This window comes from Ceratosolen solmsi, unplaced genomic scaffold (genome assembly GCF_000503995.2).
Source record: "Ceratosolen solmsi marchali unplaced genomic scaffold, CerSol_1.0 scaffold12, whole genome shotgun sequence".
Lineage (NCBI taxonomy): Eukaryota > Metazoa > Arthropoda > Insecta > Hymenoptera > Agaonidae > Ceratosolen > Ceratosolen solmsi.
The window spans coordinates 534,607-551,387 of NW_011948456.1; the positions used below are offsets into that span (position 1 = coordinate 534,607).

At 24.4% G+C, this 16,781-nt stretch overlaps 1 protein-coding gene across 1 annotated transcript; it reads left to right on the forward strand.

The window, feature by feature from the left end:
• Window positions 1-3,861: 3,861 nt before the first annotated feature.
• Window positions 3,862-15,519, forward strand: Noc3 (Nucleolar complex protein 3). Its single transcript, XM_011505363.1, has 9 exons — window positions 3,862-3,987; window positions 7,527-7,818; window positions 7,886-8,217; window positions 8,733-9,088; window positions 9,152-9,316; window positions 13,455-13,812; window positions 13,905-13,996; window positions 14,093-14,238; window positions 15,458-15,519. Exons 1-9 carry the CDS (start codon window positions 3,862-3,864, stop codon window positions 15,517-15,519), a joined length of 1,929 nt encoding a protein of 642 aa, XP_011503665.1.
• The last annotated feature ends 1,262 nt before the right edge of the window (window positions 15,520-16,781 follow it).

The window sequence follows — 16,781 nt, forward strand, 5'->3', positions numbered from 1 at the left end:
TTTGTAAATAAATCAGTAAATTTAGAACACCTTCTGGATCTAACTTAATCAATAGATATCGTAATATCAACAAAGAACATAAACTGTTATTTGTGATAAATAAATCTAATATTATAATATAATATAATCGTATAGATAAATATGTAATTTAGTTCATTAACATTGTTTCTATAGCAGAAGGAAAAATATATATGAGTGATTATTCAGTTATGTTAAATATTAAGTTTAAACGTATATTATATTAGTATTATATTTATATTAAAATTATATTACACAACAACATATAAATATATAACAAATATAAAAAAGGTAATAATAAACATTTGTAAAATATGTTCAATATAGACTGCAATCATTATATCATGTCTAATTATGTAATATAATAGTGAAATATCTACAATTATTAGGCTATTGAAATGAAATAAAACAAATATTTTTACAAGAAGGAAGCTTCAGAAAAATTGAAAATTTGCAGAATAATTTTTATTTATAATGATTATAATAATATAATTATTAAATACATATCAATTGTAAATTAAGATTCAAACATAATATTTATCAATTCAATGTTAGAACAGAAAAAATTATCGATCCTGATAATTGAGATTGAAATAATGAAATTTAATACTTTTCGCATTAGTGAGTTAACATTAATAATATCAAGAAAATATTAAATTTGCAGAAAAATTTTTTAAAAAATTCAAGTTAATAAATAATAAAATTGTAATGTAATCTTATATGAGTATAATACAAGTCTTTTAACTTATATAATTTAAGCAGCAGATTATTACAAAATTGCATCAAATAAGACAATAATAAATAAATAAATTATAGAAGTATCTATAAAAATATAAAATTTCATTAAATTATTCAAGTACTTATTTAGTATCGATTATAAACTTATATGATATATCAAGACATTGTAAATAGAATCCTATTGTAAATATAATCCTAATCTATAAATGTAAAAAGAGATGAACAACTATTAATTATATTAATTAATATGGTATGAAATATAATGAGAATTTTAAATAAAATATTGGTATAAAAATTAACTAAAAATTTCAAAGAATGTGAATATATTTCAAGAAAATATTTGAATTGGAATATAATGAATGCAAATAATTATATTTGTAGACAAAAATCTTGAATCAAATATTTGAAAGTAAATTAAATATAAATTCTGAAAATAGTAGAACAAAATTGTATAGAATTACAGAAATAAAAATCACCTGTCAAGTAAAGGGAACTTTCAAAATTATGTTAAAAAATTAGACATGTACAATCATCTTATGGAAAATAAAACTTATAAAATTTAAATATATAAAATAAAAAAATAATAAAAATGCTTAAGTTTTAAAAGAAATAACATAGGTTATAATCAAATGTTATCAAAATAAGCAATAGAAAGATAATTAATATTAAAATTCAAGAAAATAATGAGAAAGGTAAAAAAAGTTATGAAATAATAAAAGATATAGGTATATCAGTCAAATATCAAGAAAGGACCTTATCAAAATACATAAATAAAGAAAAATTAAATATAAAAGAAAATCAAAAAAAATGAATGGAACAAAATATTTTACAGTTTTAAAAGTAAATAAAATTAAACTAATTAAAAGGAGAAAAGTTGAAAACAAATAAATAGTAAGATGGAAGACATAAATTTGAATCATTGAAAATACTTTTCAAATGAGATGATACGTTACATTATTGTAAAAATTCAATTAAATTCTGAATACAAACATACATAATAAATAAACAAAACTTTATTTTATAACTATAAAAAAGTATGCATTTAAAACTTAAATTTCTATATAATAATAATGGTTTTGTATTATGTATAATTTATTTACACACTCTTGAAACTATTAATAAAAAATTAACATAAAATTTAATTGTAAATTTGTATCCCTTGTTTCAGATACGACATATGCATCAACTAATTGAATAAAATCTTCAAGAAATTAGAATAAAATCAATTTAATACTATAAGATATAAACAAAAAATAAATAAAGAGAAAACTACTAAATTGTTTAAGAAAAATGAATTTACAAAGGTATGAACAATTTTATGATAAAAATTAAATACACTCTTATTTTAAAAAATTAATATATGTCAGATTCAACCTTTTTCAATTTATTAATAATAACTAATATCGGTTTTATTTAAAATATTAATGTATTACAAGATTTTATTTTTGTTTATATTACTGATTCTTCTAAATGTAATAAAAGAATTAAATACTGATTGTACAAATTGAACATTTAGAATTTGTATTGATATGGAAAAGTGTCAAAAATAGCTTAATTCTGCACTTATTATTACATAAATTACACATTGTAAAGAAAATAGAGTAAGTTCAGAATCTCAACAATAATTTGAGATATGCTGATGTTTGAAAAACTAAAATTAAGATTTTTATATTAAAACAATGAAATAATAATAAACGTTGTGGTTCTGTATTGCTAATATAACGAATGAAATTAAAGTTTACAATTATAAATTTTACTTTTATTTAAAAGAGCAAGGTTATTTAATTTATTTTAGGTTATTACTAAATGTATGTTGGGAACAATATATAGCTATCAAATATGAATTTTGATATTATATTTATACCTGGAAATATTTCATGTACTTTGCTATTTTGTAGTAAGTGATATTAGTTAGTACTTATATTCCGACAATGTTAATCAGTATAACGTTTTGATAACATATAGTTGAATTTAGTAATATGTCAAACGTAAAGAAAAATCACAACTTCAATAATTAATATTAATAAAACTAGTTAAATTTGTACTTTTATTATTTGTAATATATACTGCTTAAATTGTAATTAAACAGATAGTCAAAAAACAATAATAATTTTAAATTACTCGTTTTCTATTTAGATGTATAACACTTTAGGGAAAAATTTTATGGATCTTTTATTCCAGAAATTTGAATATACTTTGAACAAAATATTCTAATAATCCTGTTTCTTCATTTTCTAATTAATTTTTTATAATCTTCTGTAATGTTTAAATTATTTTAAATTATTGCTTGGGCATTGAAGCAGTCTAAGCAGAATTTAAAATTGGGAAAAGTACAAGCTCCGGGACGCTCATGTTTGTAAACACGATTCAGCTAATTCGGGAATTTTCCTACGCCTTAAATTCGAATATACTACAATATTTCCACATAGCAACGCCAATGAAACTTCTAGAACCTTCCAAGCTGTGTCCCTTGACGCTTCTAGAACATTCCAGAGCTTTGTTCTCTGATGTCACGACGATTTTCGGCATCGCAACAGGCATCGGCGCTGTTACTGGCGTCGCAAGCTACCACGCGAATATTTAAGAGCAGGGAGCTACGCACCGTAGCACTGTACTTTTAACATCCACTCAGTCGCCACGCACCTGACTCACGGTGTTTTTACTATCTACTCAGTTATCAATTATGACTCACTGTAATTCTACTACTCGCTCACTCATCTGTTATTATTAATTAGCGTATTTTCTTAATCAATCAAGTATCAGTTATCAATTACGATTACGAAATTTAGCAGCAAGCCTAACAATTGACCTACAACATATGCGTGCAATTATTAATAGAATCTGCAATAACAAGTTAGTAATTTAACAGTGACACCATTGGAATTGCAATCAATAAAGTGCGCCAGTCACGCAGCAATTTAGCATACCCTGATGGTAGTTCATAAGGTACATCTTTTTTATTATTTTATACAAGCTAGTCATCCACGCTCGAATCACGGTTCACATAAAATCTGCCAAGTAGGTTGACAGCAACACGCGCTCTTAGGCCTACCAAGCCGAAGGCCGTTCGTTCATCGAGCTACAGTCGACACAGGTGACAGCAACATGCGCTCTCAGGCCCACCAGGCCGAAGACCGTTCGTTCACCTCTCCAATCCGTTTAATTACGCTATCAATGGCAGATAACAGTTATCAAATAGTCGACTATAACTACCTATTATTAAGTGCTTTCGTACTTGAAGGCTTATCATTTATCGTTATTGCGTGTGACTAGCTCTCTAATACTCCCATACTTCTTTGGAGTATCGTCGATTTACGTAACAACTACCGCAGAGAATACCGTATTCTTTGCTTTTAAGTATGCTTACTCTCCCTACGAAGCCTTATTTATTACCATTACCATTACCATCACCATCACCATCTTCTCATGCTCGTTAATGAGCATGGTAGATTTCTCATACTGATCTTTACAACATTAGCATAAATTCGATACTCAACATCCACAGTAAATTCCATACCATCAACGACAATCAAGGACACAAGGAAGCAATCTCACCACTGCAATAGAATACTTTTCTCTATCTCTCTCTTACTTGAAGTAATCAACAAAACTGCAATATTATTATAATTGGTAAACCAGAAGAAAACAATATCTTCATTCAAAATATATATTGCATAATATTTTCAGCCCTTCCAGTTGTGCGTTTTCCTCCTAATGGCTACGGCGAGAGACTCATCTACTGAACTATTGAATTGGCAGTTCGAGTCACAAAACAAACACTCAATTTCGAACAATTATCATACGATTACATTTTAATTATCGAATAGAACAACTACGTTTTTCTAGTGCTAAACATAGACATTTATTTTATTTTTAGTAATAAAATTTTCACTAAATAAACAAAGATTCTTTCAAGAGCAATAGGAATTTTAAAAGGTACCAAAAACAAAAATCAAGATTAATGATTAAAAAATTAAGATTTAAAAGTATGTATAATAGTATAATTGAATTTTCTGAATTTTCTAAATTTCACATAATATAAGGTGACGTTTCATTTGAGAGAGTTGAGAATTGAGTGTGGCTATTTTTAATTACCACAAAAGAATTAATTTGTTTTTAAACAGTTTATTAGTACAAAGCTGAATTATATAAATTTAAATGAAGTAGTATTTTATCTAGTGAGTAAAGAATGTAAGGCATAGTATTGCAAATAATTTAATAGAATTTTTTATTTTTTAACTGGTAGATCATCTTATTGACTATCACAAGAAATCGGCATATTTTGAAGTTTACCATAGCTAATGATAATCAAATAATTAAGCTATAAAATTAAAAAAATCCTTAATTTTGTTTTAAAGATTTCAATGTATTTAAAATTTTTAATTAAATATAAAATTCGTCTTGTCCAATATTAAATATTATAATGTAAGTATATCGTATACTAATAAAATTAGATTAAAGAAATTATGAAAAATATGTTATTATACAGTTCAACGTAGAAGTTAAATTAATGATATCCATTACAAAGTATAAATAAAAAAAAAGGTAATTCATTATTTATATCCCCTAAATTACGTAAAACTGATAGTATAAAAATAATACAAATTTATCTGATTATTACTACAATATTTGTTGAAAACGCTAATCAATATAAACTCTGAAGTCAAATACATCAACTTTCATAATAGCAACAATCTCTAGAATATTAATGGGGTATCTATTGTATGTAGTACTGATACGTTTAAAACATTCCTGGTCTTAATGTTTCATTTTTCGATCAACGTTAAAAAATATTTTATAATATATAAAGTGTAATTGTTAATACATTTAATAATTTTATTCATATTTTATTTGAAACTTAATTATAAACATATATTCTAATTAGTTTTAAATTATTAATGTTAAATATACTAAAACCTTTATACGTGTTTAATACAAAATATATAAAAATAACTTTATTAAAAAAATATTCTAATACATTTAAAATGATTAAGCAGAAAAGAATTTTTTTCTATATTTTTGGTATGCAACAAATGATAAACTATGGGAATTTGAAATCTATACAGTCTAATTATATATTTGATTAGTCTATTCTATATTCGATTATATATTCAATTAGTACAATAATTTATCATTAATATAACAATTCATGGAATTCATACTTTCAAATAATACTCAAATTGAAAGATAATCGATATTTCAGATATTATTAATGTAGACGTATTACATTTTATATTTAATAATTATATTTATAAGCATTGTGTAGAAAGTACTAAAGCCACGAAGTTACAAGTGATTATTCTGTTTGACTCAACCAAAACCTAAATTTTTTGTAAGAAATATTGTGAAATATTATTACTGCAAATACAGCCTAAATATTGTATGATCGACATGTATAATATATTTAACTATAGGACGAAATTTTTAAAAATATTTAAAAGTTATCTATTTTATTGAAATATTGAAATATTTAAATTCGTTATTTCTCATTATTTATACAATTTAATTAAAATGTAATCAGCAATATTAAAAACTTAACAATATTAATTTAATTGTTTTATTTAACTAATGAAAACTTTTATGACACTAATTATTACTTTTTAGAATATTCAGGTATAATTATATATTATATGGAGTATATATCGATTTTTTATTTATTCAGTTTTATATTAAATATAATTTTTCGTAATATTTATTATTTTTTATACTAAATAAAGTATTTATGAAATAACGTTTAATTGTATTATTTACAAAAATCTATTTTTATTATAGTGTGAAAAATAATAAAACAAAATAATTGTTCATTTTAATAAATATTTTATTATCGGCCCTTTATAATATTTTGATATGTTGAACTATTCCTATTCAATATATATGATATTTAATACGTTTAAAAAAAATTATTAAATTTATTGATTTAATGTTTCAGTAATAATTATCATTCTGATGAATTAGAAATAAAATATGAAGAAACTCTTTTTGAAACGACTGAGCAATTAAATAAAAAAAAAATTAAGTTTTTATTGCCAGTCAAAGTAAAAGACAGCTTGATAAAAATGCAACAGTTCAAAAATATTGATAATCAAACAAATTATAATATATCAATACATAAAAGAAAAACAAATAACTGTTTAAAATTAAAGGTAATGTATAAAAAAAAACTATTTAAAAATAGACTAACACAGGCTCAAAAAAAGTTATTTCTATTTCTAGCTAGCCATTAACTATTTATAACTTTTTAAAGCAAACTTTCTATAATATAAACCAATTATTTTCTCTATTTTTTCTATTTCATCATATAAATTTATGATCATATGAACTCATTTTTTCAATTAAAATATTTGTTTTGTTCAATAAAACTACGTCTTATTGAAGTTATTTTTTTATGAATTTTTAAAATCATTCTAAACTTATCTGCCAAATTTTTTTTATATAATGTATTAACAGCTATTTGATATTTATATTTGAATTAATGGTTATACATGAAATGGGAAGGCATATGTTTGTGTATATATTCATATATACATGTGTGAATCTGTGTCTAATTGAAGAAATACTAATCGTACCGATTAATATGGAATAACGAATATTGACGTGTATTCTTTTAATTCAATAAATATCATTATATTTATAATAATTACTAAAATACAAATAGGTATACACACGTCAGTATTTACTACCTAAAGAAATAATTTATATTATTAATGATTTTCTAACACCAAATATACCAGTAATAATTTAATATCTATTTTTATTTAATATTTTTGTAGAAAATTATTCATCTCAATCCTACTAAGTACTTAACAACATTGGAATTATTAACATGTCGCGAACAAAGACTTAAATTATTGCGATATGAAATCGGTATTTTATCTAGTGAAATTTTAGAATCTCCTGAAAAAAAATCAAGAAATTTATTGATGTTATTAAATTTCATGGATGAAAAAACTCCAGAATCTTATTTTACAATACGCAAATTAGCAACTGTATCACTTTTAGAAATATTCAAAGATGTATTACCATTATATAATCTTAGATTTTTAAATACGAATAAAATAAAAGGTAATCAAATTGTATATTATACTATTACATTTTATGCGTATTAGTAATTTAATTCTATATTTTACAGTAAAAAAAGAAACTCTGCGTCAACAAACTCAAGAAATAACTATTTTAACATGTTACAAAAGATATCTTCAAAAGCTTGAAAAAATGGCAGTTGTAATAAAAAATGAAAAACATACATTATTTTTAAAAGAGGAAGATATCTATTTAGCATTTCTTGCCATTAATTGTATGGCTCATTTACTAGTTAATCGACAACATTTTAACTTTTCATCAAATATAGCCAAGTTTTTAATTCCATTCTTAAATTCTAAACATCAGAACATTAGATGTCTTGTATCCATATCTTTAGAACGAATATTCAAAGAAGATAACCAAGGGGAATTATCTTTAACTGTAATTAATGCATTATATTGAAAATTATAAAAAAGAATTAATTGTTAAACAGGACTGTTTGATTAATTGATGATAATGCAGAAATGACGTTATAAACCGAATTTTTACAATGTCATTTAATAATATATTATACATATAATTGAATCTATTTAAATAAATTTTTGCATTATTGAAAATAAAAAATTATTCCAAAAATGAAGATAAATTATACTAAGTATTTAAGGTATAATTTTGAAATTTTACAGACATTTCTTTTTAAATATTATAGTTAGTTAAATTTGATTGTTTAAATTAAAGTAATAAACATAATCACAAAAATTATCTGGAATTATATATATTAGAGTGAAATAACCAAGTTATTACATATAAAACAATAAAAATGATAGCTACTAAAAAAATTTTTTATTTTAAAAGTCAATTTTTCAAATGACCTTAGTATAGATTATGTTTATATTTATACATATATATAAAAATAATAAGCAGTATTTTTACAATTAATAAATTTGTGATTTTAGATTATACGTCATCTGTATGAATATTTAAAAAAACAAACAAATTTAGTATATGTAGAAGTGATATCAATTTTGTTACGTATTCAGATAAAGTATGTCAAAGTTAATCAAAATGAAGATTTGTGTAAGTTGGGAAAGTTATCTTTACCTAGAAGTTTAAATGAAAAGGAAAAAAAATGGAAACAAAAATTAAAACAGATTGAAAAAGAAATATTAGAAACAAATATAGTGTGTAACAAACAAATTAAAATAAATTTTTTTATAGAAATTACAGAGTTAATCTTTAAGATATATTTTCATACATTGAGACAATTTGGAAATAATCGAATATTATCGTTCTGTCTAAAAGGGATATTAATGTAAGATATTATAATTTATATCATTGTAATAATGGAATGTTTATAGTAACATATTTTTTTTAGATTTTTACCTTATACCAACATATTTTTTCAACATGATGTAGTCAACGCCTTGGACATTTTATTACTAAAAAACAATATATCTTTAAGAGAGAAACTTGCTTGTTTACATGCAACTTTTATTATTTCTTCCCATAAATTATCATTAATAAATGCTGATCTTAACAGGTAAATTTAATATAATGATTAAGATTATTTTAGTATTAGTTAAATAATTATTCAAGATTATGTTTAAATATTTACTGTAATATACTATAGTAATTCATGATAAATGTTATTGTATGCAATATATATATATGGCATCCAAATATAATATTTAGATTCTATTTTAATGTATGATCTTGGTATAAAGAATTGTAAATTAAAGGTTATATAACTTTTAAATACTTATAACTTTATTAAAAATTATTAATATTTCTATTTAATTATTTGAATTTTATATATAGGCTTAAATATTTTCTATTGGTTTGTATTATAATTTTTTTTTAATAGGTACATAACTTAACGTAAATTTGATTTAGAATAAATTAATCTCCCTATTTTAATGTAATGAGAATTTACTCGAAATTTCTCGAATCCACGTTTCTGTAAACTTTTTACTATTAAATGATTTTGATCATTTTTTGAATATGATATATTTAAATTTTCTTAATAAATGTGATTTTTATTCTCTTTATTTTCAAAATAAATTCAGACTTTTAATAATGTAATTCATACACAAACGTATAATTTATTTTTATTTTAGACTATCCATTCCTTTAAATAAGTATCAGTATAAATAAAATCAAATTTATTTAAATAATTTTGATAGTTTTTAAGTACACTGATAAATCGAATCATCCATTTTAAAAAATTTATCTCGTTAATTTTTTATTATTTTAAGATAGTTATTTTAAAATATTTTAAGTTTTTTAAAAATAGTTTTTAGCATTAAAATAATTTTATTTTCATTAATATAAATATTTCCATTAAATTTTATAGAATAGTTTCTGTATTCCTTCTATCTTAATTTTTTTATTCAGTTTTTTATAAATCTACATAAAACTGCTCGTCTTTTTCTTTCTATTACTAGTACGTTATTTTATTTGTGAGTACTGCAAGTAGATGAGTTAAATTGGTTTTAAACGTGCTTCATTTACTCTCATGATAGTGATTAAAATATATCTTGATTCATATGATTCATCACATTTTATTTTTCTATGGCATAATAAACTAAATCAATACTTTTAAATGCATACTTGTCTGTAGATCCACTCCAGAAGTTCTTGTGATTGGAATATTTAACTCGTATATTATTGATGAGGTCATTATTCATGATTAAATCCTTTCCTTGCTGAATGGTTTTAAATAGTCAAAGAACAAAATCTAATCATTATAATATTTATATAAAACCTGTTTTCGATAAGTGGATCCCATAATATATATATATATATATATTTATATATATATACATATATAAAATCCTTTTATGATTAAAGCATTTATTATGTGGAATTAATATAACAGCGTAAATAGTTTTATAGTGTCTGTATAGTGATGCAGATTCATTTTCGATCGGCTATTGTTAATATACTTAACAACTTTCTAACGACCTTTAATTATTTTGTATTACAAATTATTTATCGCTAGTGATGCGATAACAATAGAAATACCTTGAAACAAGAATGTGCGTTCATTGCACTACAAGTTCCGAACTTTTCATATCTATCAAAATCACGTAATAAATATTTTAAAAGATAGTTAAAGAGAGTTGGTACAAGATCGAAGTAATTCACATTTAATGATTACTGTTGAGATCAGTTTTTGGTTTGAATTTAAGGCCATTCCATACTTTTTTCAAAAGGCCAATGATTTACAACCTGCATATTAGATTATTTCTGTTTAACGCTTATTCACTTACTGTCACCTAATAAAATATTACTTTATAATCACTTTAGCAAAAAATTCAATTTTGTACAAATAAAGAAATGTAAATTTAGACAAAATAACATAATATGATTTACATAAAAGTAATTATTTGCATAATATTATTAGATATTAAAAATTTTTTTTAAGATATATCGACAATATATTCTTTTTTACTATAAATAGCTATTTTCTATCAATATATATACATATATAAAAATATATTTACTTGTCTATTGTTTCTAATTAGGCCTATATCAGAAGACTATATAGAAGACAAGTAAAATAAACAATTAGGAATTTCTTGTGCAGGAAAAGATTAATTGATATATTAAAATATAATCTAATATAATAAATGAATGATGAATTTGTAATTAGTGGATATATGTAATGTATCAATATATAAAAATGCCATTATATTTACCCTAATTTACAATATATTATATCAAGCCTGTTACGGATTGCAGCAATTTTACGCGGTAAACAAAGTGGGAAAGGTAAAGACACCTGCTTAGGTCAAAACATTGCGGGCCGAGGCATAAACACGATTCTACGAAATCGGGAAACTTCACTACTCAAATAGTCGAAATTACATTACAATTCCGAATAACAAGGGCCGACGAACTCTCCAAGGCTAGATTCTAGTGAGGTCACTCTAACAAACATCATGACAAGAATTCACCGAAATTGCAAGCCTGTACTAGGATATTTAAGGGGACGCGCTTGACGGTCTCTCTCTCTTACTAGTTCAACCAAGCACTCATCAAGATCGGATCGCCATTCTACAAATCGACTCCAACTCAACGGAAGCCACGCTCATTCGGCCATCCAACGCTGCACAGATCGACTCCAGCTCAACGGAAGCCAAGCTCACGGCCTACCAACACACGTAAGCCACGCTATTACACACGTTCATACGTACCATCAATGCACTGAGATCGACTCCACACTCGTAAGCTACGCTATTACACACGTTCTTACGGATCACTAATACACGGCTCCCATCAACTAAGTAAGCAGCAATACTAATAAGTGGTATACGGTACGAGGAATACTCCCACTCGTCAAGCAGTGAGGTGACACGGATATCACCCCTACACTAGATCGCTACAGCGTGCATCTCGCAAGCGGCAACGGCATCATCACTGCCCCGCATCAGTGACGTCACACAGGCGCCCTCACTCAGGCCGCTACACCTGTTTTCGACAGCGACAAAGGCGGCACCATCGCTGCCCCTTATCAGCGCAAATTTCGCCGCGGCATCATCACTTCCCCGCATCAGTGACGTCACACGGGCGCCGCCCCCCACTCAGGCCGCTACAGCTCTTTTCGGCAGCGGCAAAGGCGGCACCATCGCTGCCCCTTATCAGCGCGAATCTCCCACTACCACTGCGAGTTCATAACTACGAGTAGGAGAATCAAGCACCAAGCTATCAAGAATACACTTACAGGATTCTTGTCGCTCATATTAATTGAAGAAAGTATCCTTTATTCATTGTATCATACATTCAAGTCTACATCAATAGACTATTGACGATTTATTATATATTATATTCAATAAAGGGAAAAACACTACGTTCAAAGGCAGTGTGGAATTATTGCATTGTCTTTTCCACTTGCCAGCAAGCCTCCACCCACCATCACAGGGAGGCTTTTAGTCTGATCCCAGACAAAGCCAAATCTAACCTGCAACTCGGATTAATATTTAACTTAATTTAATATGCAGAAAGAAATTAATTAATTAATTACATTTCATGGGATGAATGGGAGCATCGGTGAATTGAAAAAATTTGTTTAAAGACCATGGGTAAAAAGAAATTTTATGTTTGATTATAGTCCAGAACTTAAAAATCAGGGAAAGTGCAGTAAGTCTGCTGCTAATAGCGTCCAAAGCTATCTTAACCCATATCTTAAGTCAGAGTGAGAGAGGGTATATTGATTAGGTCAGCATACAGAAAAATGTATGTCGCCTATACTAACATACGCCTAAAAAAATCAATGTGCAACGAAAACTAATATTACCGAGTAAAAGAACAGAATTAAATTCATATACGTAAGAATTTATATAATTAATGTTAAATGAATAATTTGCATCATATTATGATTATTATAATAAAAATAATAAAATTAAAATTATTCCTACTCGAAATCTCTGTGTGTTTTTGGTTCTAGTACATTTTAAAATTGTAATATCAAGTAATATTAATGAATTAGATATATTGTATAAATTTTTTATATTTATACAAATTACCTTCACAATTAATAATGTCTTATGTAATTTAATGATTTAACTAAGTTTTATTACTTCATTACTAAAATATGACACGTAGAAAATAAATAAAAATTTCATTTTTAACTTTCATAAAAGATTTAATAATTTAAATATTGATTATATTTTCAGGTTTTTTATATACTTTTACAATATTTTAATTCAGATTCATATTGGTAAAAGTCATAACGATATTAATACCGTCATTAAAATATTAATTCATACTCTTTTATATAAACGTAAATTCACAACTCAAAATCGTTTACTTGCTTTTATCAAAAGAATTTCTTTAATGACGTTAGTATTGGAACATAGTGATGCTTTGGAAATTACTTATATAATTAAGAAAATGATATGTAATTATGAAAATACAAATATATTATTAGATACCGATTGTAGTATTGGAGAAGGAATATATTTATCAGAAATAAATGATCCTGAATATTGTAATGCATGTTGTACATGCTTATGGGAAATTATAGCTCTACAGGTATATTATAATAGAATTTACTATAATCTATAAAACTTAGTTTTTTAGTAATGTTACTTAGAATGTATTAATAAAATATTAAATATTTATAGCGTCATTACCACATTGCAATTAAAAATGTTACCAATACTATAATGTGTAAATCTGGATATCACACTGTTTTACCAATAGACATTTTGAAATTGTAAGTTAATTTCAATACAAATTCTATTAAAAATATATATAAAATATTGAATAAAAAGATTGCATTATTCAAATAATAAGTTTTATATTTTATCAGGTTTCCAGAAGATGTACATAAGGATTATAGAACATCAAAAGGATTATTCAAACCAATTACATTTATCCCAAATAATGCATTCACAAAAACTATTAAGATAAACAAATTTATAAATAAATTTGAAAAACAAATTCAAAGCATTTATATTAAAAATGTATATACAAATATTTATAATAATATAATTAGAGATGTAAATAAAAAGATAATATTATAAATTTTTAAAATTTCATATCTTATATAAATTAACATACTGTATATTTAGATTTTATTAATTACAAGATACCTGAGTTATCAGGTATTTTATGTTAAGTTTAGAATAAATAAAATAAAATTACATAAATCCAATTTCATATATAAAATAAATTCAATTGTTCAATTTATTTCTAAAAATGTTTTTATCCAATAGTTAGGTACTGTTTAAATATTTTTCAAATTATATTTTATAGAAAGCGTATAAAAAAAATTTTGATTTTACTATAAAAAAATATTTTTCAATTTCATTTACCATTGACCAAAAACTACTAATTCTTTATCGATTATTTCGATATATAAGATTTGATTTTATAAAAAAAAATAACTGTTATACGACTGAATAACTATTTACAAATTATAAACTTAACTATCGTTGCATATACACAATTATCAGTTTGACTGTTAATCGCTTAATACATAGATGACTATTGTTTGTCTTAAGTTATGGATTTATTTTTCGCTTCAAGGCTCCTATAAGATATTTTAAAAACTAAATAATTAAACAAATAAATTGATTTTCACTGTGTTATATTTAAGAAAAACTAATTCCATTAATAAGTTTCAGTAATTTTTTGAAAAAATATTTTTATTACGTTTGTGATTTTAGGTAATTTATATTTGCATATCGATTTTTATTCATAATGCTGGGACAAAGGTTTTTATTATATTTTTCACATTTGCAATTGACCTTCATTAAATTTGATGAAAATTTAAAAATATACAATTATTTTATTACTATAGGAAAGCGTTTTTTAAAGAAATAAAGAGTATACCTACTTTAAATCCATTATATATATATATATATATATATGTTGTGTGTGTGTGTGTGTGTATAGAAAACGTGTTCATCTTGAAATAAATAAAAGTTATTAAATTTGTACGTTATAAAATGAAATAGTTAGGAATAATATATTAATTATGTTAGTATTACAAATAATTAAAATTGGTTTGTCGATCGAAATATCTTTCTGCTGTAAATAAAGTATTATGGAATACTATTACGTTAGGGACTTCGAAACGTATAAAACTATTTTGAAATTTCTGTTCGGAAATAGAGCATTTTATTCGAGGCCTTCGATTCTCGGAATGTCTCCGATTCATACTCATTCGCAGATGACGTCCACAAGGCATTCATTAAGGAACACGCATACCTGGAAATCTGGCTAACTGCTTAAGGCGATCACGAATATCTTACATCCAACGCCTTCATAAGGGAATCCTCTCAATACTCGACCACGCGAGTGATCTTTTTCGCTAGAAATTCAAGGCCGAATACGACATGGGAGAGGCTTCACCATCCAATGTAAACATTCCGAGAATTGAAAGCCTCGAATAAAATGCTCCAATTCCGAATACAATGCTTTACATATATGTAAAAACTCGCGAATATATTGTTTATAAGCTTGTAAAAATATTTTTAATTAATACGTTGATAGGATTATTATTTTTTAATTTTAATTAATAATTACTTTTTAGCTATACAAAAATATTTATATTAAACAGTATAAAATTTATCGACGGAGCGACAATAAGCATGGTTAGATCTACTGCATAGAGATTTATTGCGATAATGCTTTAGCTACTTTAATAAAATAAATAATCAAAATTTATATCAAATGATTTACAAATATAAAACAATGAAATAATGGTAAAATTTGCAGCTTGTAAATATTAAGTTCTTGTCTATTTATCAATACTGCTAAAACATTATTATTTTAAATTTGAGGTTACTCGAGTATCCATACTTTGCTCGAAATACAAAATGTAATATACATAAAAAGTAATAATTGAAAGTAATTCGACAAGATAATATTAAGTTGGAGAAAATTAATATTATAAAGATTACAGAAGGCAAATTTATTAAATACAAAACTGGAACAAATATACAAAATATTGTATACAAATTTAAAGTTTCTTTAAATGCATTCTTAAACATTATTGAATTGTTTAAACACATACACATAAAAACTATTAAGAAAACTAATGACGATGATTGTTAAAGCACTATTTGATTTATTAAAAGATTGAATGCTATTTTCTAATATAAAAAAAAATATTTTTAAATCATTTAAATCATATATGATTCATATTTTTAATTCTTATTAGTTATTTATATCATCTTACACGGGCATTATATTAGTAATATTACATTAACTTGGTTATTTCAACCAATTTAATTAAATGTAATGAAAATAAAAATTTAAATAATTTAAAAAATTGAAGTAATTTTTAAAATTATATAGAAAATTGATTGATGGTTTAAATTGATGCAAACTTATGTAATATTTAACAACGTTTTTGTTTACTCGAAATATTTATCACGGGTTGTTAGCTCATAAATTTCCTTACACATCTAAGTATATCCTGTTTTTAAAAGTTATATTTTCTGTTTGGAAATAAGACATTAAAAACAGCTAGATGTACGCACACATAATAT